Source organism: Mus pahari, chromosome 3 (assembly GCF_900095145.1).
Source record: "Mus pahari chromosome 3, PAHARI_EIJ_v1.1, whole genome shotgun sequence".
Classification (NCBI taxonomy): domain Eukaryota; kingdom Metazoa; phylum Chordata; class Mammalia; order Rodentia; family Muridae; genus Mus; species Mus pahari.
In genome coordinates this window covers 6,906,444-6,929,506 of record NC_034592.1, presented here as the reverse complement: position 1 = coordinate 6,929,506, position 23,063 = coordinate 6,906,444, and the positions used below count along the sequence as shown (strand labels likewise).

Genomic DNA, 23,063 nt, shown 5'->3' with positions numbered 1-23,063 from the left:
CCCATTACAGATGGTTGTGAGCCACCATGTGGTTGCTGGGAATTGAACTCAGGACCTCTGGAAGAATAGTCAGTACTCTTAACTGTTGAGCCAACTGTTGAGCCATCTCTCCAGCCCAAGTTAGCATTTTTTTAGAAGCCAAAAGAAGCCATAATTCACATTAGGTTAGACAGTACGTGAAATGTCAAATAATGTATAACAGATCTGCAAGAAGAAAATGGGGTAACTAAGTTTCCAACAACACAAAAAGAACTATTTAAATACTTTTTACTAACAAATAATTCAAGATTCCCAATTTGTAAAACATCTGATCCAGTGTGTCCAATTGCTGGATTTTTTTTTTTTTTTTTTTTTTTTGGTCATTTTGATTTACAGTCATGTTCCTAAAGAACAAATTAACAGACTGAGACAAAAAAGTAAACATTGATCTCAATACTTTATTTGAATATTTGAAGTTTAGTGCTGTAACAAAGAAAAAGAGAGCATTCTCAATTCACATGGATCCCAGCTGTGAGTTGTAAGGCTGAGTCAGAGGAGTTTTGGGTAAGAAGCCACAAGTCTCATCCATTATATCATCATGGGTATGTGTGTCCCATGCTCAGCCACTCTGTCCTCCTCTTCAACGCTGGGATCTCTCATCTGTTCCAGCCCATCTCTTCCTTTCTCTTCCCCTTGAGCCCTCATCTGTGTACATCCATGAAGAAATGAACAGAGATGTCCATAACAGGTTCCCTTCAGGGGCTTTAGGGACCCTCGTCAGCCCATGAACCTGTGGAAGTCCTGCCTGGGTCCCACCCTGTGGTCTCACCCAAAGCCTTGGCAGTTAGTTGAAATCCCATGGCCCAAGTGGAAGTCAGGTTGAGTTGCTTTCAGGTGACTAAGAAGCTGTGACTCCCCTGTGGTCAGTATCAACCTTCACCTAAATAAAGCAAGGCATCTACCTGAGTTACAGGTCCAAGGCTCCACAAGGAAGGGCACAGCACAGGCCTTCTGCAAACAGTCAGGGCTTGCTGGGTTTGAACTTCAGGGCCACACTGTTGATGCAAAACCTTTGGCCAGTGGGCTTGGGTCCATCAGGAAACACATGGCCCAGGTGAGCTTCACACTGCACGAGAGAGACAACATCTTTGTCAGTGTCCAGGAAAACAGCTCCACATGGCCCACCACACCCAGAGCCTGGCAGCTGGGAAGCATGGTCTTTTGCATTAGAATTTGGTTCAAACATGGACAAACGGATATACACAGAGAGTTGTGGTAGTGAGCAGTCCTACTTCTCCAGGGAGCATGTGGGTAAATGATTACACTGAGGCCTTGACTTGCTCATCTGTCAAACGGGGACCATAACAAGGAGCCATCATGAAGATGAATGAACGCAAGGATGGGAAGGGTTAATGTAATCCGGGTGAGCACTCAGTAATCACCTTTCTTTCCTGCAGACAAAGCTTAACCTTTACATTTGCCAGCCTCCGCCAGCCTATAACACACGTCAGGAATTGTGAGTCCCAATGACATAAAAACCAGTTTTCTCCAGCTGGGAAGATGGGTCAAAAAGATAAAAAGCAGTTGAGCCACAATGCTGACAATCTGAGTTAATCCCCACAGTGCTGACAGTCTGAGTTAATCCCCAGAAGCCATGGTAGAGGAGAAAACCTCCTCATATGTACAGTGGTGTTTGTGCATGTGTGCACACTCGCACATAATAGTAATGATAATAATAATAATGGCAATAACTACAACAATAACAATAAAATACAAAACTCAAGTTTTGTCTGGATCTAAGCTCCCCTCCCCAGGTCCCCGGAAGGAGTAAGATGCTAATGTTTGCCTTTTGGTGTCAAGCAGGAACGGGATGGGGAAATGCCACCCTCATCTTCAGTGCCAGGTGGGACTGGAGAGAGGGATCACTAAAGTGTGGGTTCAAGTCCAGTGAATGTTAATGGCAAGGTATATCATGGAAGAACAAGAGAGGCACCAAGGAAAGAACAGCTCCTTTTCTTTCAGAGAAAATGAAGAAAAGCAAAACGCATCACCTGCTTGCAGACCACCTCCATGCGAGGACATCCTAAGGAAGTGTCCAGTCGTCTCAGGATCCCTGAGTGACTTTCATCTGAGCCTTTTGTGCCGTGAGCCTCAGAAAATGAAGGCCAGCCAGTGCCAGAAAAGTACTTCTTCTCAGAACTGCAGGAGTCAGTACAGACCCACAGCGTTAGAATTAGAAGACAGTGCAGACCCACAGCCAATACACATGGCATTGACATAACAGCAGTTTCTTAGGTCCCATCCCTTTGTTCTGCGCAAGACTCAGCTCCCACTCCTTCTGCCAGATTCCAAGCTGGGCTTCATGAACAGTCAGTTCCAGGGAATAATTCCTTCTGCCTCTTTGTGTTCAAGACATTATCTGGCCAGAGTGAAATGAAGTATTGTTCTTTGAATGTTAATGGCTTCTTTCTCTGGGTTTGAACTAAAAGAACTAGAAAGACTAAGGCTCGTTTGCATATGAGGAACCACAGATCAAATCCTCATACTCTAAAGGCAAAAAAGGAAGAGATGGAAAAGGAAAAACAACAATGTTAGAGTGTGGTCTACAAGGCAGAGGCACATCAGCATAAGAACTGATGTAGCAGCACTTTGTAGCAATGGAGATTTCTATTCTGGGAACACAGGCTGTCCTGGAGAATGAGAACCCCACATGCCACTTAGAGATGTGAAGGGAGAGAAACCACTCAGTCTCCTGGGGATGTGGCGTCCTCACTGGGGACACAGTACCTGCCTTGCAGAGATACTTTGAGGAGTCAAGAAGACTCCTCCATGAAGCCAGGTGGGAAGCTTAGCTTGAGGTGAGGCAGGTGCTCATGAGCACTCATTATTACTGTCATTAGTCAATTAGCTTAGCACTCTGATTAATCACTGGGAAAAGCCTGATGCTTAGGACGGTCTCCCAGGCACTAAGGATGCTAATGGCTGGAGTGGGCCAAGGGGCTGAGGAGAGGAGGAAAGAGGACTACTGGAGATCTGCTCCCAGAATGCCTCACCCTCAAGAGCAGGTTGCAGCTTAGTGGCAGAGCCTGGCACATGCAAGGTCCTGGGTTTGATTTCCAGCATCATCTCATCCCAAAACAAAGACTTAATAATCTTAGAACTCCCATAGGAAAGTGTCTGTAAACAACACTGGAAAATAAAGAAAATTTCAGACAGCATAGAGATGATTCTCTCTACCTAAGAAAGAAATGATTTGAAATTAAATTCTGCCTTAAACTAAGCAGATCAACTTTTAAGGGTCCCCAAACTATTAAGGGTCCCCAAACGCTTTAGTATGGGTTTTAAATACTAATATTTAGCAAGTTTCGAAACATAACTTGGAACTTTAGAATATGTGAGTATTATAGTACTTTTTTTGAGACGGTTTCATTGTGTAGCCCAAGATGGCCTTGAGTTCATAATCTTGCTGCCCGGCTTGCTCAAGCGCTGGGACTATAAGCTCATATCACCACGCTTGACTTTTATGGGTTTTAAAAAGTAGTAAATTCTTGGTGAGTAGTGGTTTTACACACCATTTATCCCAACACTCAGGAGGCAGGAGGAGGAGGAGGATCTATGAGTCCAGGGCTACCCTGGCCTACAAAGTAATTTCCAGGATAGCCAAGGCTACACAAAGAAACCTTGTCTCAAAAATAAATAAATAATCAAACAAACAAAACAAAAGTAATAAACTCTTTTTATGTTAACAGACATCTTGTGACTGTTACATTTTCTTAATTGAACCAGGTTTCATAAGAATTGCATTATTTCATAATTTTCTTTTTTTAAACTTTTTATTGGTTATTTTATTTACATTTCAAATGTTATCCCCCTTCCTTGTTTCCCCTCCACAAACCCCCATCCCATTCTCCCCTCCCCCCGCTGTGAGGGTGCTCCCCCACCCACTCACTCCTACCTCACCGCCCTAGCATTCCCCTATGCTGGGGCATCAAGACTTCACAGGACCAAGGGCCTCTCCTCCCACTGAGGCCCTACAAGGCCATCCTCTGCTTCAAATGCAGCTGGAGCCATGGGTCCCTCCACATGTTTTGTTTGGTTGGTGGTTTAGTCCCTGGGAGCTCTGGGGGTGGGGGTGGGGGGAGTCTGGTTGGTTGATGTTGTTCTTCCTATGGGGTTGCGAAGCCCAAATATTTAATTGTCTGTTTCAAAAACATTGAAGCAAACCCTGATCTATGTCCACTGGCGCTGCCTCCAGACTGCAGAATGAAGAGGGGGTTGGGATAGAGAGGTAGAGGTGCAAGCATCTGCTTAGCAAGCAGAAGGTCTGGGTGTCAGGCTTTAGCGCTTCCTTGCTCCCCTAGAAATATGCCAGGAAGCATCGGGGCTTCCTTTTGAGAAACTCTGCAGCGATAGCTTGGCTTCCAAAAGGTCTTGGTGGAAGCTACACCCCATTCATTACATCTGTACCTTTATGGTGTTATTTGATCCTCTGATGCCATCAGCTCATGGCGGATGGGGCAGCAACAGAGGCATGATGGCCTCGCAAGGTTGCTAGGCAGAATCCCTGAGGCGTTTTGGTACTCCGCATGTTTAGCATAGTGCCTGATCATGGTAGATGCTGTCAGCCTTTTTATCTTTTGTTAACATTGCCAATAGAAGGCGTGTGTGGAATTTCAGCAACCCTGAGTCCAGCTTGAGGCATTGGAAGATTTGGATTGGCTTCACCTGAGATTCCTGCTGCAGCTTATCGACGGGATGCCTATCTGGTGTGCACAAGGCACAGATCCCTAGCATTGGGGGTGGGGTGGGAGGTCACTTCACCTGACTACTTCCGTATTCTAAGCACCTCTTGTCTTCTTCCCACCCACCCCCAGCATTATATGCACTACTAACCATTAAAGGAATTTTGAGAGAGAATTATGAAGACAATAAAGCTTTTTTTTTTTCAAACCAAGAAATGAATCTAAAGCTAATAAAAAGTCATTAAGGGCTTTATGGGAAACAATAAACCTTTACTGCTGGAATTGGCAGAAACTTGGAGATTTTACTGAGTAATATAAAGCCCAAGAGACATCGTCTAAGACTGACAGTGTACATATGAAAGCAAATTAGATACATATTTAGTTGATTAGCATGTTACATGGCTCACTCCTTCCAAACTGAAGACGCTCTGGATCATACACTCTGAGCTTTGTTCTTTTTTTTTGGGGGGGGGGATTGTCCTCCCATGTTAATCTCCCCCTTGCTTCTGGATAACCCACTGCCACCACAAACCACAGCGGAAGCAGTGGGTAATCACTGATAATTCTAAATGGAACTGTAGAAGCACTCACATTCATTTCTGAACAAGAATACATGAGGTTTTAAAGAACATTACCTTGTTACTTGGGACATGCAGGGCATCAGGGCACAATATAGAAAAAACTAATATCGGGTTCCCAAATGCTACTATTTTAAGACTTATGACCATAAAATACATAATCTTGAACAGTTTTTCTTTATGTAAGGTCTCACTGTGTAACCCAGTCTGGCAACTCGATCCTCCTGCCTCAGCGTACTGGTCACTGGGATTGCAGATATGCCCCACCACCCCGGCATTGACACAATTTAATAAACCCTTCCAGAAACAGCTTGAGGGAGGAAAAAAGAAAAGTAGAAGATGCAGGAGGCAGACCAGTGTCACCAGGGCCTCAGGTTAACAAGATCCAAGATCTGGATCTGTAGGAGAGCACGGGCAAGCTGGAAAGTGGTGTTGACTTGGTAATCCTCCCCCAAGTTCTCAGCCTAGTTGGGAACACTCCACGAAGAGGAACCACTCACTGCAACAAACAAGAACCCTGAGGGGACAAGGGGAGTCTTGTCAGACATGGCTGGGGACCAGGCTCTGGAAAGGGAGCTTGTGGAGGAACCTGGAGTCTGATAGTTTGCCTAGGGCCCTACGGCTGGGATTTGGACCGCTGGCACCAGGCAGTGAAGACACTAAGGTAAAAAGCAACGTCTGCGTGGCGTTCAGGGAGCTGGAGGGTAAAGCGCGACTTAGCGTAAGGCTGGCAGCAGCGAGAGCCTGGGGAAACCAGCTACCCTTGCCGGGCCTCAGTACCTCCCAGGAAATGATATCACTACGGAGAGCCCGAGAGGCCAGCGGAAGTGAGGGCACGCACAGCAAACCTTGTCTGGCAGGCAGTGCCTTAGTGCTGACGCACTTCCGGTTCCTGTGGCACAGGTGCTCAGCGCTAGCACTGACTAGCAGGGTGGTGACTCCTGGGGTCTGAACAGTTTCAGTTCAGGTTGAAATTTCACTGCCACACAGCAGTGCTGAGAGGTGACTGGGACCTAAGCAGAAATACTCAAGTTCTTTCTCACAGGGCTGGGTTAACTAACAAGTGAGCTGGTTGTTAAATAAGCTCTTTGGTCTTGTGTTTTATTTTCCCCTTGGCCTTCTCACTGTTTTGAAATAGCACCAAGCCCTCACTACAACACAAGAGGTTGAGGTACCATCTCCTTGGACTTCTCAGCCTCCCGAGGCCTGGCCCAAAATCTCTGGTGTTCTGTCTCAGCAACACGAAGAAAATTGACATAAGGATGTTGAGCAACTTTCTTACAGACTGTAAATGTCAGTTTCCACATCTCCTACACGGACACATTCAGGTCCTCATCGCAGGTGACAGCTTCTGCTGGACTGAACCCGGGGGACAGGACGTTTTAATACACATACACTTGTCTCTCAGAGCACCTTCACTGAGAGGTTCATAATCTGCTGTAACTCCAGGGTGTTTGACACACTCTCCTGGTCTCTATCCTCAGGTGCTCACACAAATACATATACAAGTAATTTTAAAAATGTAAAATTAGAAAATATTTTCTAGAAAAGATGAGTTCGAAAAATCCTAAATTCTATACATACCCACGGGGCTGCATTCACTTCCTGTCTAGAGCTGCTCAGGGGCAGAGAAGGTGCTCTGGATTAACTAGTCAAGAAGCATGTTTTGAGCATGTCATGTTAGCTTTCTAGGGTGGTGCTAACACATTAAAACAAAGTGGTGGGATGCCTTTATGGTTCTGAAGGCTGAAAGTCCAAAATCAAGATCTCAACGGTGCTGTGTCCCCTAGAAGACCCTAGGAAGTGTTCTGTTCCTCTGCCTAGCTTCTGGAAATGGCTGGCAAACCTCTGTGTTGCTCCAGCCTTTGTGTCCGTTTCATGTGGCAGTCTCCTCTTTGGTCTTGTTTGCCTTCCTCTTACTAGAACACCAGAAGTATTGGATTAAAGGAACATCCAATTTCCTTGTGACCCAATTGTAACAAATTCTTTCTGCAGTGACCCTACCTCCACCTCAGGACACAGCTTCTGCACGTGAAGGCCTCAACATGTCCACCTCTGAGATAGCGCTCTACCTGGCTTTTCTGTTACATTTTTTTATCAGTCTCTGGCCAAAAGCAGCAGAGGGACTAAAAGGGTTCATTTCATCTTACAACTCCCATGTCAAAATCCTTCTCTGAAGGAAGTCGGAACCAGAGCCACAGAGTAAGGATAACGATCATGGCTTATTCTGTCTGTGCTCACACTCTATTCTTACACGACCCAGGACCACCTGCCCAAGGCTGCTACTGCCCACAGACAACAGTGGGCTGGGCCCTCCCACATCAATCATCAGCCAAGACAGTTTCCACAGTATGCCCACAGGCCAATCTGATCTCGGTGATTAAAACTCCTTCCCAGATGGCTCTTGGTTATGTCAAATCAACAGTAAAAAAATTAACCAGGCAAACAGTTCATCCCAGGAAGTACATAGATAAAATTAACTGGCTAAGGGGCCCAAACATCCTATCAGCTTTATCTCCTTCACTGAATAAAATGTTTGGGCCAGTAAGAAGCACCTACATGCTAAACTATGTGCTGACACAGTAACTTAGAAGAGAAAACAAAGCCAAATGCAGTCCATGTTCTCAAGGAGGCTTCATGGAGAAATCCACGCCCTAAGGAATTTAAGTCAGCACACAGTAGGGGTGGGCACCTCCCAGAGCATGAACAACATGACCACCAGTCCACAGGTAGCTTTCTCTAAGGTTTGGTTTTTGTTGGCACACTTTATAGTTCATTCTGACTCTATGCAAATGTTTGCAGGGATGGCATTTGTGCATCCCTGCTTCCTACAAAAGAAGCTCAAGTCTAGAAATGAAGAGGTAATATGAGTGAGAAAACAAGAATATACTCCTAACACTATCCTCTTAAATGGTAAGGGCTTATCTCTAAGAATATACCACGGTTAGTATGTCCTAAGTATTTAGTAGGTTTTACACCTCATTCTGTTGTATTAATATTTATTAAGTCATAACTCAATTAATACTCCCATCAGCCCTATAAACTGGATGCATTGTATTCTCATTTTACAGGTAAATGAGGAAATCAAGCCAGAGAGACGTTAAGACACCCAAAGTTACCCAACAATGGAACACATACAGACACATAGACAGCCATTACTATACTCTTACAAATGAATGTTCTTTAAGAAGAGTGTGTTCTAGAATAGAAATGATTATTGTGATTTGTTTGACTTGGTGTTAAATGCCCCCTAAAGCCTGTTAAAGGCTTGGTGCTACTGGCAAGAGAGGAACTATTAAAAGATGGAGCCTAGTGCACAGTCTTTAAGTCAGTGGGCCGGAAGGAGGCTGCGGAGTCTGGCCCTTTCCTCTTTCTCTCCTTTGCTCCTCGCCAGGAGGTTGGGGCTTTGCTTTACCACCATAAAAAATGAGACCTTCAAAGCTGTAAGTCAAATATCTTTCTTATTTATAAATTAACTAGTTCCTGTGCTTATTATAGTAACAGGAATCTAAGTGGATATATTCATATTATAGTAACAAGAAGGTAGATAGATACATTTTTATTTTCTTCATCAGCAAAAAAATGGAGCAAAAACTCAAAAGTTGAGAGAGAGAGAGAGAGAGAGAGAGAGGAAACCTTAGCATTGAAAACTAAAAGCAGAGAAGCAATAACGGAGACTCCTGAACTAACTACCAGTTCAGTGAACTACCGGCTTTCAGGATATTGCTCGGATTGCCTGTGGATCTGGGCTCTTTCACTATGACTCAGGTTTGGTCACATAACTTTCCTAATTTGAACTAACATTGTGTTAATGCAGAAGCCACTGGCTACACGTGGCCCCTTAAGCTTAAATTTGCCCACACTGTAATCATAACAGGCCCAGCTTCTCAGCCACACTGACTGTATTCCGATACCTGTAACCTGGAGCTTCTATGGAGATCTGTAGAGGAAGAGTGTGTCCTTCACCACAGCAAGCCCCGTCTATCCAGAGCCCTGCACTCTGCTCTCTCGGCCCCCCTAAGTTTTGATGCTATGAGTAAGCCTGTATGGTGAGGGAAGAGGAGCCACTGGGCAGTAGGAAGACCTCTTCCGGAAATGCACAGAAAACAGGACACTAATCCTGAGTCCACAGAACCTTGGAGATTAGACATTAGGCGTGCCTTCTTACAAGGACAACTTCTCATCTTCCATATTGAGAAACAAGACACCTGCCCAGGGGCCAAATAGTAAGAATGCAGTCTTACACCAGCCTGCATCTGCTGGAGAACTGACTTCTTGCTGGTGGACAAAAGTCTTCACAGCTCTTGATTTCAGAGATACAGAGATGGCTCAGTGGTTAAGAGCACCTGATGCTCTTATAGAGGGCACAAGTTTGATTGGCAGCAGCCATGTCTCAGACAGCTCACAATAGCCTGTAACTTCAGCTGCAGGGGCATCTCTGGTTTCTTTGGGCTCCTGTACACACAGAGACTCACAAATGCACACATATACATGTACAAGCACATACACACACACTCTTGAGATTACAGAAATCTGTATTGACCGTTGTGATGTGGAAGGGGAAATCATGTGTTCTTCTAACACTACTGTATAAGAACTGACTTCATTCTGGTTTTCCTTGGCACTCCTGGGTTGGTGGCTAGCAGTGGGCTCTTCCAGCTAGTTTCTTACCATCTTGGATGTGCCTGGGCCACAGCCTGGCCTCCTGAGCATGAAGGGAAATTGATCTTACTTACACCTGTCCTCGAAGGAAGGTCTGGCTTCCTAACACAGCCCACATTAGCAGCGGGCTGGCCAAAAAGCCAGACTGTTGAAAGCCCAAAGGACAGAGGAGGCTCTGCCTAATGGAAGACTCGCAGAGCTGGCTTGATTTATATTTTATTCTAAACCAATTTAAGGTTGATGCAAAAGAAAGGAAAACATCTTTGAAGTTCTGAAAAACAAGACTTCAAAAGATGTTTTCCTTTCTTCTTTCTCGAATCTACTTTTTAAAGACTATTTCCTGCATATCTAAACAAAAAAAGCCTTTGTTGAAAGATTTTAGATGCTGATTGACTTAAAAGAGGCTTTGAAATCAAGGGACAATTAAATTTACTTTTAGCTACATAGACGAGGGCACGGTATTCGCTTCTGTCAAGCACTGTGGGCATCAAGCCTCACAAAAGCCTGCTTTGCTAAATTAAATTATAAACCCATTTTCCCTGGGAGAGGGATAGTTTTAATCATATGGCCAAGTAAATACTATTAGGGTTTTGATTTCTTTAAATACTTTTTCCTCTAAAAATTCTAATGGCTTTATCATGAAGTCCCCATCAGAAATCGTTTGCTCTCTCTTAGAGATACATAAAGCAAAAACATAAGCTGAGAAACCCTGTCTGCTGCATTCAGTGTCAGAGAAAAAGCAAGATAGATAAATATCCTCCATGAACAGCTCTCCTTCCAACAGTAATAACAGAGGACAAAGGCAATTAATGGTCCCCTGAGGCTGGGGGATCTTGGTGTCAGCAGACAGAAAGTCCTTGGGTTCAATCTTCAGCACCGAGAATAAGAAACTTCAACAGTATTTATTTATCTAAGATCTGTATTCTTCATCTTACCTGAAGAGTGGGCTATCACAGCACACACAATGGTACATCCCTGTCTCCTTGTTGTTCAAATACATTCCACTGAAAGGCTGGAAGTAAACAAGGAAGAAACATCATCACACTGGGGGTAAGGGGGTTGATAGAGCAAGTCTAATCCCAACTGTAAGGCTGAGGGTGTGGCTGTGTTTGCCTAGCATCTTAGCATGTGTAAGGCTGTAGGTTCAGTCCCCACCATGACAAATAAATAATCAACCAAAAACAAACAATGAAGCCCCAATCGAGGAATTATATTAATTTGACCAAGTGCAAGTATCAACAGTAAAAAACTGCAGTGAGCTAAGGAAGCAGCCTGCAAGCTTCCTTATAGCCTGGCCTTTATCATGCCAAATATTCAAATTGTGGCATTAATAATGTGTTGTGTTTATGGACCATCTTTCATCCAAGAACATCAAAGTCCACAAGAAAGCATGAGCACCAGTCCCATCCTCGGCTGTCCTGGAAGCCTTCACTCTCTCATTTCGAAAGAGCTAAAACAACAGGAGTCTAAACACTTGTCAAAGATACTTTGAACTCTCTAATGAAAGATGGGATGTAAAGGGCTGGAGTGCAGCTCAGTGGCCATGTACTTCCCTTGCATGCATAGACCCTGAGATTGATCCCTCATGGGGTGGGGGTGGGGGTGTGGGGGAGAAAGGGAAGGGGTGAGAAAGCACAAACACATCAAAAGCATCGTTCAATGACTTTGGGGTTGTGCCTTTAACACATCATGCCATGTCAACACCATGTAGAGTCAATCAGCTTGGAATGATGAGCCAGGGCCCCAGTTCTAGGTCATCATGTAGATGACAGCACCACACACACAGGAGCTTAAAGACTGTGGGTTTTCAACTGCTGAGAGGAGTAGGAAAAGTGAAGCAGTGAGTGAGTACAGGCCAGGTCTGATGCCCCCTTCTGGTCTCCTCGGGCACCTACACACATGGTGCATATAAGTTCATGCACAAACACACACACACACACACAAACACACACAAACACACACACACACACACACACTCACAATCTTTTAAAACTTTTGTCAAATTCCTTTATCTCCTCAGTCCAAAAAAAAATTAAAAGTAGAGTTTGCACAAGCTAACTTTAAAGCATGCTATAGTAGTAAGCATTACCCACGCACACGGGCAACAAGACCCAGAGCACAGACTGCTGCCAGGGGGTAGGCTCTCCTGTCTCTCAGATTTAACAACTCAAAGCTCTTCACGGTGATGACTGCATTTGAAAGCTTCCTGGGGAAGAGGTTTACATCCACTTGCTAAGTCTCCCAGATGGAGACTCAAGGCATCCCACTCTGATGCTGGTTACTACCCCACACTAGGGAAGATGGGGCCCCCGCCCCGTGGATGCTGCAGCAGAGGAGGGGGGCCCACTTGGATGGGAAAAGGGTGTAGGGCCACCTCCCCTTGTTCTGTGGGGGAGGGGTGGCCAGTATTTGTCCCAGCCTGGGGCTTTCCCCCCCTGGTTTCTTTTTTGCAGTTACTTGAATAAAAAACAGCCTTTTCTGGACAAAAAAAAAAAAAAAACAACTTAAAAGTCTGACCTGGTGGCACATGGCTGCAATCATAGCACTGGGTAAGGCTGAGGTGGGAGGATCATGAGTTCAAAACCAGCTTGAACTATCCAGACTCTATCTAAAAAGCAAGCAAGCAAATAAATAAATAAATAAATAAATAAATAAATAGATTGATAGCACATTTATCCGCAAACGTCTGCCTGTGTCTAGTGAGCCACTCTTTCACAGCGACTCATGACATGAACACTGGACATCCCTGTCACGAAGGCTGATTAGAAAGCCCGTCCACAGAAACCAGGCAGCCTACAAAATGCCAAATACAACGTCATTATCGTAAGAGTCGGGGAGCTGCTATAACAGGAAAGAAAATACATAATCCAAATGAACAGGACTATTACCTGACTTATGCCCTGCCATGACAATTACCTGCTGCTGCCCCACCTGCCTGACATCTAATGTCTCCTCATCCACTCTCTGACGTAGCAAAGCCCTTTCATTAGGAACAGACTCAGCTTCTATTTTTCACCAGTCTGTTCTGGTGTTTACTGATAATCTAGTATATAATCAGCGCTGGGCTGGGTACTAATATTGCAGAAGGGAAACGTTGACTCAAAAGTTACCTTCCTCAAATTAAACCCAAAGCTGTTGTTCTGCCCTGGTGACAAGAAACTGAGAAGACAGTCCTAGTCATGATGACAGACATGAGAGATAAACACAGGACCCTCCCTTGGAAGCAGCGGCCATGAAGACTTTGTGAGCAGTCAGTGTCTGTGGAGGGAGGTGTCCTTATTCTTCGAACCTTTCGTTATTAATATGCAGAGCTGATAGATGCTGATTGTAGGAAAACGCCAATCACTACTGAGGAGAGTTTGGAAGAATAGGTAAGAACCGAGCTGAGGGAGAGAAACAATGTGTTTCAGACAGGGAGGACATTCCAATAATAATGACAATGGGAAGGCAGGAGAGGCCAGCTCCTGCTCTGCAGTGAGCTGACTGGGATGGAGAGGGGGACACTGCAAACTCGTCCACTGACTGTGCTCATCATAAATCACAGTGGCTGTGCTTACTCCCAGTGGAGTGTGGGGCCTGCAGGGGGGGGTGGGGGTGGGAAAGAGGGAAGAGAGGAGGAGGAGGAGGAGGAGGAAGGGGAAACAAAACCATACACATTAAAAATAAAAAATGACTGGAAGGGCAAAGAGATTATCATTGGCAAATTGAGATTATCATTGGCAAAAGAGATTATCATTGGCAAAAGAGAAGGGGAGGTCATGGGGAAGTCAATCATTAATTCAGGCCTAGATGCTGCTGCTGTTCCAGTTGGAAAGTAAAAAAGAAAAGAGAGAAGAGGGATGGAGGAGGGAGAAGGGATGGAAAAGGGAGGGGGTGGGAGGGAGGAGAGAGGGACATGGGAGTAGGAAGGGAGGAAGGAAGGGAGGAAAGAAGAAAAGAAGGAAGGAAGAGATGGAAGGGCCTGGAAGATGACTCAGAAGGCATAATTGAAATGACTGCCTGCACAGGGGAGAGGGGAGCAGGGTCAGAGGCAGAATGAACTTCAAGGTCACCCTGAGATCTCAGGTCTGTCTGGACCAGCATCAGTTCCCTCTTCTTTGATCCTGTTGGTTCTCACAAGCTGGAGGCAGAGGACATGCTTGGAAGAGGACAGCAGCAGGTAATCCCACACAAGACCATTTCTAGAGGAAGGGTCAGGGCAGATGGAAGTCAACAAAGGGAGTTGAGGAGTCACTGGACTGGTGGCTACTGGACTGAGAGAGGCCTGTGGGAAAGGGGAAAGGAAGATCACCAGAATGGTGAGGCAGTGGCTGCCAGGAAGGCACTCATGGGCTGTCTCACACAGGATGCTGGGTCCTGACTGAGTTCTCTATCCTGCTTTCTGGGCTCTTGGTGTCTTCTGTAGCCTCAATGAGAAGCCACAGGGCAAGAAATCTGGCCCTCCTCCTGGAACTCAAAGCAGGGAGACCAGATTGGGAGAGGGAGCTGAGAGGGTCCCCTTCTGCTGACACCTGACTCTGGCCGTCCCTCCATCAGGGTGAAGGTTCTTCCACTGGCTGCACGTACAGCCGGCATACCACTACTTCCTGATCTAGAACAACAGAAAAACCCCATGTAACTGAAATTTAATTAGGAGTCACCAATCAGGAGGCTTTGGAAGTCTCTCCCCCTTAGACTAATGAAGCAGACCGATGCTTACAGTTCTGCACAGTTCTAAAAAGTTAAACATGGAAATGGAGCAACTAGAAGGGATTTACAACATCAGTTAAAATAATGGATGGTGCTCATTTTGTAAAGGGCCAACTGCAAAGTATACGGCATAGCCATCTGCTTTGGATGCCCTCAGATTTATTCTCCTAAACATCTGGCATACCGTCTCCAAGCTCCCTGTACACACCAAACCCGGCCTGGCTGGTTAGAGAATTAGGCTCATCTTAGAACATTCTGAGATTAAACACATCCACCTGCTCAGAGCTTCCTCTGCGGTCCCCGTGTGCTGTTGACAACAATGAGAAAGTCTCATTCCCCTGCCCACAGGAAGTTGGACAAAACCATAACTTCAAAAAACTTTCACAAGAATCTGCAGGGACCTGCCAGCCTGTCTTATGGTTGTGGCATCATAGGAACTAAGCCTATGACCATAGTGCACTTTGCATGGGTACCAACAGGCAAATGCATTCATTGGTCACACAGATGGAAGAGCCACTACACGGGGATCTGTCCACGGGATCTAGTTCAAAAGAGAATGCACCTCACAGGGACAGCCCAATATAACACTGCAGTGGCTGTGTTTATGCCTGGGACCCAGCAGTGCCGTCTCACCCGAGGGAAGGAGCAAAAAGCTCAGGCTGTCCTGTGCAGTGTTCCCACCTCTGGCATGCAAACATCCAGCAACACTTTTATGTTGAACGCTTACCACAGTCAGGCACTACAGGAAGTCCCAGCAAACAGAACTCGAGTTGGAGGGGGTGGGCATTGCTGTGGGGGAAAGCACAGGAAGGTGCAACCTAAGCTAGGGTTGAGAGAAGGGTTCCTGAGGAAAGTGACTTGGGCTGAGTTAGAAGTGTGGTCTGGGGGCTGGTTCCCAGAGCTCACATTGGTGGTCGTTTACAACAGTCTGTAACTCCAACTCCAACTCCAAGGGATTCCATGCATTTCCAGGACTCTGAGGGCACACATACATGACACACACACACACACACACACACACACACACTTATATACACATATGTATATACACGTTTTATATATATATATTATACATACATGCATAATAGTAAATCTTTTTTTGAAGATTTATTTATTTATTTTATGCATATGAGCACACTGTAGCTGTCTTCAGTCACACCAGAAGAGGGCATCAGATCCCATTACAGATGGCTGTGAGCCACCATGTGGTTGTTGGGAATTGAACTCAGGGCAGTCAGTGCTTTTAACTGCTGAACCATCTCTCCAGCCCCATAATAGTAAATCTTAAAAGTTAAGAGAACGGTCTGAATTCATTATTAGGGCAAATGGATGAGGGAAAGGAACCCAAGATGCAGGGGCCTAAAGGGAAGAAAGCAGCCATTGCTTGTGTGAGGACAGTGTGGCCATCGTGTAGGAAGCCAGAAGAGACATGTGAGGATGGAGTGCAGGTAGGGACCACTGCAGGGAGGACCAGGTTAATATTTAAATGCTATGCATTTTAAGAGCAATGGTAAACTTCTGAGTGCTTCTGATCTGGGAAGTAGCCTGGTCCACTGTGTTCTCCTAAGACTCCTTTTGGGAAGGGAGAGAGAAAGTGGGGAGACAAGAGGAGTGGATAGAGGTGGATTGTCAGCAGGGGTGGGAGTGGATAGTGGATCGATCGAATAGATGGTGGGGCTTGGAGAGCACGTGTGGCTCTCTGAAGGATGGGAAAGGACTCTGGCTTGGACAGGCGGATGGAGGCCGACGGCCCAGAACAGAGCCTGCTGGTGGCCCCCAGGCTCTCGCAGTGCACGTGAGGGTCGCAGGCATCTGTACTCCGATCTCCACTTCTCAGGAGCATCCTCTGAGAACACTGAGCAGTCTGCTTACCGCTTCAGTTCCTTTCTCTCTGGTGACATGGAACTGTTCAGGGGTCAGTTTCTTCTGCCAGTCCGCTTCGCTCAGAGCGCGCTTGGACTTTGTTAGAGACCCTGCGTTGTTAAGTAGGAAATGGTTTTTATTAAAATAGTCATTCCTCCCCAAATTTTGCTTTGCCCTTTCACCTGGAGAAATAATCCCAGACCCTTCTCTCTCCCATGACTTCACTCTCCACAGGGAACAGGAGGCTCAGTGGCAATGCACCTCACCCATCTCATTAGCAAGACATCAGCAATAAGTAGAGAGCAAGTGCGCTCTCTCTGGTCCTTGTGTGGCACAAACCCCCAAGAAGTGGCTCCAATAGGAAATACTACCAAACAAACTTCCACTGAACAGTGAAAATGGATTGTTGTTGTTGTTGTTGTTGTTTTGGAGACAGAGTTTCTCAACCCCACCCCACCCCCTGTAAACCAGGGGGGCCTCAAACTCACAGATTCTCCTGCCTGGGCCTCCTTAATACTGGGATTAAAGGCGTGTGCCACCCCTGCCCAGCTGAAAATAGATCCCCCAACCCCCGAATTTCTGCTTTAAAAACTGTAAAGTTCTTGCTGGTTTAACTGTTGTCATAGAGCGTGTACTAGCCCTTCGCAGCAGGGCACATCAGCCATGGCTTTGATCCCTTCTGGGAATTGTTGATCAGTTCCATGACTTCAGAAAAGCTGTTTGGCCTTCAGTTTCTTTTTCGCAATTTAAAAAGTTACCTTAAGAAACAGCATGCAGAGTATCGGGTTCCATTATGGCATTTCTGTTACTGCTCTCCTCTCTTTCTCCTCCCCCACTCCTCTGCCCCTCCCTCCACTCCCCTCCTTTTGCTGGTGCGCATATTCTGTTATCCCCCTGCACACACACACACCTTTCCTCTAAGACCTCCCCTCAGCTCCATGTCTTTCTTCTATGTTTATGGACTGTATCCTGATCCCCACACACAAATATATACTTTAAAATAGAGGCTCTGCACAAGAGAGAAAATGTGAGGTATTTGTCTTTCTGGTCATCAGAACAACCCCACGTCCTGCTGATTCCCTGCAAATACCATGATTTCGTTTTCTTAGTGTTGAATAAAATCCATTTTCTGTGTGTGTGTGTGAACTGTGATGGCTAACAAACTCCATTTTGTGACAGGTATCCATCTTGGTACCTAACAGCCATTTGTCTCTGATTTGAGTTCCTAAAAAGATAAATTCCTGACAACCCCAATTCCTTGACCCCCTACCCCTCTAGAATGCGCACAGTGACCATCTGCATGACTGACTCCTGGCTTCAGTGTTGTTACTGGCTTATGCAGGTGTTCGAGAACTATTTAGAGGTCACCCTGAAAGTCTAACCTTAGCAGAGCAGAGCAGCTCATCGGCTTCTCTACCTTGCTTTTGCAGATATTCAAGGAATTCTTGTGGTTTTGGCCTTTAAAAGCCAAAGGTTTCCTTCCCCTACTGTGTGTCTCTGATGTGCGTTAGAGACTGTGGCCCTGCTATCCGTTTTAATAAAGTCAGTTAATTATTATCTGAATTGAGTCTTTTTCCGGTGGTCTGGAACTCCACAGCAGTGCTATAGTCTCCTTATCCATTCACTGACAGTATATCTCGCCTGGTCCCACTTTCAGCTGTTGTGAGTAGTGCAGCAATAAACTTGAATGTGCAGGTATCCCTGAGGTAGGACTTAGAATCCCTTAGGTATGTAACCAGGAGTGGTGCAGATGGGCCACACGCTAGTTCTAGAAAGTAGTTTCCATCAGGGCCAGCCAGGAGCAAGGAGAGGATGGGACTGAGATGGTCTTTGAAGAAGGAGCTATTAAACTCTCACTATTAAAAATTCTCTTGCATAGATTGTATTGTATATAACCCCAAAGTGAATCTGTGGTCTAACCTAATCTATTATTTGTTTGCTTGTCTATTTGGTTTGAGATAAGGTCTTGAAAAGTTCAGCCTGCCTCATACCCACCAATATAGCCCGGTCAGTCTTGACCTCCTGACAGTCCTGGCTGAGATATTACTGTGCTTCACAACTTCTTGGAACAAACAAACAAAAACATATTTTGTTCCTCTTCCTCCTGTTCCTCATGACTTCTTTTTTTCTTTTTTATTTTTTGAGACAGGGTTTCTTTATGTAGTCCTGGCTGTCCTGGAACTTGCTCTGTAGACCAGGCTGGCCTTGAACTCACAGAAATCCTCCTGCCTCTGCCTCCAGAGTGCTGGGATTAAAGCGTGAGCTTCTCCTACCTGGTGTGCCTTATTTTTATACAGACACATGTACCCAAAGCATCTAGGAGAAGACTCTATTTAGTTAAGGTGGTCAGAAAGCTGTCATAGGGTTTCTATTACAGTAATAAAACAGCATGGCCAACAGCTTGGGAGTAAAAAGGTTAATTCCATCTCCTAACTCTCACTGAGCTCACACGCCATCACTGAGGGAAGTCAGGACAGGAACCCTGGAGGTACAGAATCTGGAGGCAGTACTGTAGCAGACATGATGGAGAAGGCTGCTTACAGGCTTGCTCCTCATGACTTGCTCCCTCAGTGTGCTTTCTTATTCAGCCAGGACCACCTGCCCAGGGATGCCATGGCCTACAGTGGGGCTGGGTCCTCCCACAACAATTGTCAAGCAACAAAATGCTCTTCCGGATTTGCCTACTGGTGGCTAGTGGCAGTTTTTTCAATTAAGATTCCTCTTCTCAAATAACTCCAGTTTGTGTCTAGTTAACAATAATAACAAAACAAACAAGAAAACCCCAACCAGAACAAAAGCCTAATTCAGATAATAAATGTTTTATTGTTCAACAATGAAAGGAGTTTATAATCGGTCAGCTCTTCAACTTACTAATAAACAAAGACAGGCCTCAGGGAGGGGAAGGAATGTCCTAGGCTTCCTTTTGTTTTCATACTGCAGGCTTGGAGATTTGATCTCCTTAATATCTCCAAATCCCAGCCCTAATGCAGACCCCCCAAACCTTGTTTCCTCCATTATAGATAGATGGGCTGTCCACCTCCATTTATAATCACAATCTGGAAGTCTATATTCATGTCCATCTGAACTACACACATCCCCCCGCATCCCAGCCCACATCTGGACTTGTGTGCTCAGCAGCCACACAGACCAGAACCCTTCCTCTTTTCCGATCACCAAGTTCTGCAGCTCAGCATCCTCTGCAGCCTGCAAATCTCCATCCATTTCCATCACTGCCTAAGATCAAGCGGCCGTCATCTTCCGGCTACCTCCAGCACAGAGGGTTGTAGCTTCCTCGCACGCCTTTCTCTTATTGGACCACTTCTGATCTGACTCTGTCATGGCTCCAAACTGTTCGGTGTGACATGATACCTGCAGAATTGTTCCCAAACATGACTTCTGAAGCCATCTATGCCTTGGTCACAGGCGCCACTTTAAACTAGTAAATTCTGTGATGTTCCAGTAACTCTGAGCCACAACCTTGGAGTTCCCCCAAACATCTCCGTTTGTCCTGCCCTGGCATTGGCAACCCCCTCCTGCCTTTTCTTTTCCATTCTAACTCCCCCTCCCCCTGGATGGAGCCATTCACAGATGCCAGTTCTACCTGGTGGGTTGACGCTGTTGAATTCAGCTCTTGCCATCGCTGTCTGTCTGCCTGCTGATATCTCCACTTCTAACAGAGGATGTTAAGTCTCCCTGCATTTGCTCTCAGATCAAAATTTGACACTATGCTCTTAAGTGCATGCACATTAAAGACTGTCATACCTTCTTGAAGAACGGGTCTCTTTATCACTATGAAGTACTACAGTTCTCTTTTTATCACTGACAGCTATGCTCTGATGTCTGCTTTATCTTAAATTAACATAGCTGATTCTGCCTTTGTGTTTTGTTTTTGGAAGCCTTCCTAAATGGTCACAGTGGGCCTGGAACTCACTATAGAGCCCAAGTTGGCCTTGAGACCCAGGGATTACGGGCAGACATCAGCATGTGCTGTTTGTTGGTCCTCTTTAAAAAAACCAAAACAACAACAACAACATAGCTTATCATTCTCCTCACAGTTACTTTACATTATACGTGTCCTTATCTTCAAAGTAGATTAGGTCATGAGAGCAAAGTTCTTACTATGTTAGTTTATTTTAGAAGTATTTATTTTTATTCATTTATTATTTATGTTGCTGTGCACATGTCTTCGGGAATGTATGTCATGTGTGTGGTTGCCAGGGAAGGCCAGAAGAGGGCAGTAGCTCCCCTGCAACTGAAGTTTCAAATGGATGTGAGCCCCCTGACGTGCGTGTCTACACCTGCATACAGGTCCTCAGGCAAAAGCAGAACTTGTACTTAACTGCTGAACAGTCATGTCAGCTCCTTCAACTAGTGTCTTAGTAAAGATATTGGAAAAGCAGAAAGTTCTAGCCTAGGTTCTAGGCGTTATCTTCATACCAGAGGCAGGGTCAGGAGAGACAACGGAGAGGAACTGTGAGTTTGTCTCCACTGCACTTGCTCTGCAGAAAGCCCATGTGAACACACACAGGACAGGGGACCCAGATGGGGTGTCCCCATTGGAACCAGAGCTATCTCCTTGATATTTGATCTACCAGCCTCTCAAATGGTGAGAAACACATGCCATTTATGCCCCCTGCTTAGCATTTGTTATGGACGCCCACGCTTACACATCAAAGGCAGTAAGGGACTGTGGGAGAGCTGGGATCGTAACTCATGCCCATTGACAAACAAGACCTTAACCACAGAACCATCACCTGCTTCTCATTCTTGTTTTTCTTTTAAGACTTATTTACTTTACTTGTATGGGTATTTTACTTGCATCGTATATATACATGTGCATCATGTGCATGCCTGGTGCCATGGGTCCCCTGGAAGTAGAGTGAGTTATAAGCTGCCATGTGGGTGCTGGGAATTGAACCAGAGTCTTCTAGAGGAGCATCCAGTGCTCCTAACCGCTGAGCCGTTTCTCCAGCCTCAGGCTCCTCATTCTTAATGCAGGCTGCGTGTTTTCCTGGACCGTCATGCTTTGCTTAAGTATCCTTAACTGATTGGGTTGAGGCCAGTTCCCCATCCTGAGAGCAACGCTGTTAAGAAGGACTTTGTGAACACAGCTTTGTTCTTCTTTTGAATTATTTCCGTAGAATAAACTCCCAGGAGGGGCTGTCTGGTAAGTTACACAGGTCTGGCTATGTACTGGTGTCTGGCCAAATTTAAGATGGCTGAGGACTCTCAGCTCCCAGCGCTATTCATCGGGCCGCTTCTGAAAGCACCAAGTTCCATGAAGTTTCCACTAAAATCAGTAGGTCATAAGGGTCAGCGACTTCCAGCCCAGTAGGCTTGCAACAGGGTCTGGCTGAGACACCAAAGGATGAGAAAAGCTCTAACCGGAAATCGTGTTGGATCAGTTAACATTTCATATTCTCAGGACATCTGTTTATTGAACATTAAAATTTCAAACTAGCAAGGACCTAAATTGGAACCTGTCAGCCGCATAAGATATAAAACGGGGTTGGAAAGGAGGTCAGGAAAGCAGCTGCCCAGTGTCAACCACAGGGCCACGAAATTACAGAGAATTACACCTGGGACTCCTCAAAGACTCCTCCTCCTCCCAGAGAAGATGTAAAAGTGTCCAGATTCACAAATGAGGGCAAGAAGCACTTACCATCCCACCCCATCCTGTCTCTTAGCCACTAACGATGACCTGTTGGAACACGAGAATGATTCACCCACACGTCTCAAGACCTAGATTCACACAAAACCAAGATAGTGTTGCAGCAGCACCCGTGATGGTGCAGTGGGCACAGGACAGGAGGCAGCTAGCAGTCCTCGCGAAGGAGGTGTACAGGGCCAAGGATTAACTCCCGCCCAGGAGAGGGCGCGCGAGGTACGGCTGTTGACCGCCGCTGGGTCCCTGACACGATTTTGTGCACTAAAATGTAACATATAAACGAACTGTGTGCAAGCATGGGACAGAATTCGATCCTCTCCGGCATCAGTGCTCCCCCAGCACACCAAGTTTCCCGAACGCGTTGCTCTGCTCGACAACTCAGGCAGCGGGCCGCGGGGACCAGTCTCTCAGGGCCTCACAGGAGGCCGCCCCGGGGCAGCCAGGACTGTGAAACCGAAAGCCACGAGAGACGGCGGCGACTGAGGACCTACCTGTGTCCCTGCTTCCCGATCCCGCGCAACCCCGAGCCAGCGGCCCAGGCGCCTGCAGCAAAGGCAGAGCCCGCAGCGCTCGCAGCAGTCGCGCCATGACGCAGCCACCAACGGGTTTCCTCCCCAGCCTCCCCAACCCCCACCCTCCGCCGGGTCCCTCCCCTCTGCCCAGGTCTCTCCTCCTCCTCCTGCTCTCCTTTTCCGCTGGTGCACCGCCCTACCCCCACCACTTAACTTATCCTCTTGACCTTGATCTTCCCGGGACTCCAACCCTTCACTGCCTCCTCCTCCCGCAGTAACTTTACTCCGATTGGATTCATGCCTAGCCTAAAACCTGCTGTGTTTCAGTTTGTTTAGGTTTTCCAGAGTCATACTAATTGCAGTTGGTTAT

The 23,063-nt window shown here is 46.1% G+C and overlaps 1 protein-coding gene across 2 annotated transcripts; it reads right to left on the bottom strand.

Moving 5' to 3' along the window:
* Positions 1 to 417: 417 nt before the first annotated feature.
* Positions 418 to 22,810, bottom strand: Msrb2 (methionine sulfoxide reductase B2). 2 transcript variants are annotated; one of them, XR_003843423.1, is made up of 6 exons: positions 22,673 to 22,793; positions 16,523 to 16,623; positions 10,897 to 10,973; positions 2,031 to 2,178; positions 942 to 1,105; positions 418 to 684 (listed from the first exon to the last, which is right to left on the bottom strand). XR_003843423.1 is itself a non-coding variant. In XM_021194842.2 (5 exons), the coding sequence occupies exons 1-5, from the start codon at positions 22,767 to 22,769 to the stop codon at positions 1,001 to 1,003; spliced, it is 528 nt and encodes a 175-aa protein (XP_021050501.1). In that variant the 5' UTR covers positions 22,770 to 22,810; the 3' UTR covers positions 418 to 1,000. The 2 variants fall into 2 exon arrangements, 1 of the variants encoding a protein (XP_021050501.1); XM_021194842.2 differs by having other exon boundaries at positions 418 to 1,105; positions 22,673 to 22,810.
* Between the last annotated feature and the right edge of the window lie 253 nt (positions 22,811 to 23,063).

Excerpts from the sequence above, each read along its gene's own strand:
- Msrb2 (XM_021194842.2), bottom strand. The coding sequence starts at position 22,769 with ATGGCGCGACTGCTGCGAGCGCTGCGGGCTCTGCCTTTGCTGCAGGCG. Across the intron at positions 16,624-22,672 it reads ATCGGGAAGCAGGGACACAG|GGTCTCTAACAAAGTCCAAG; the intron begins GTAGGTCCTCAG and ends TTAACAACGCAG. Across the intron at positions 2,179-10,896 it reads TGTGATAGCCCACTCTTCAG|TTCTGAGAAGAAGTACTTTT; the intron begins GTAAGATGAAGA and ends TGACTCCTGCAG.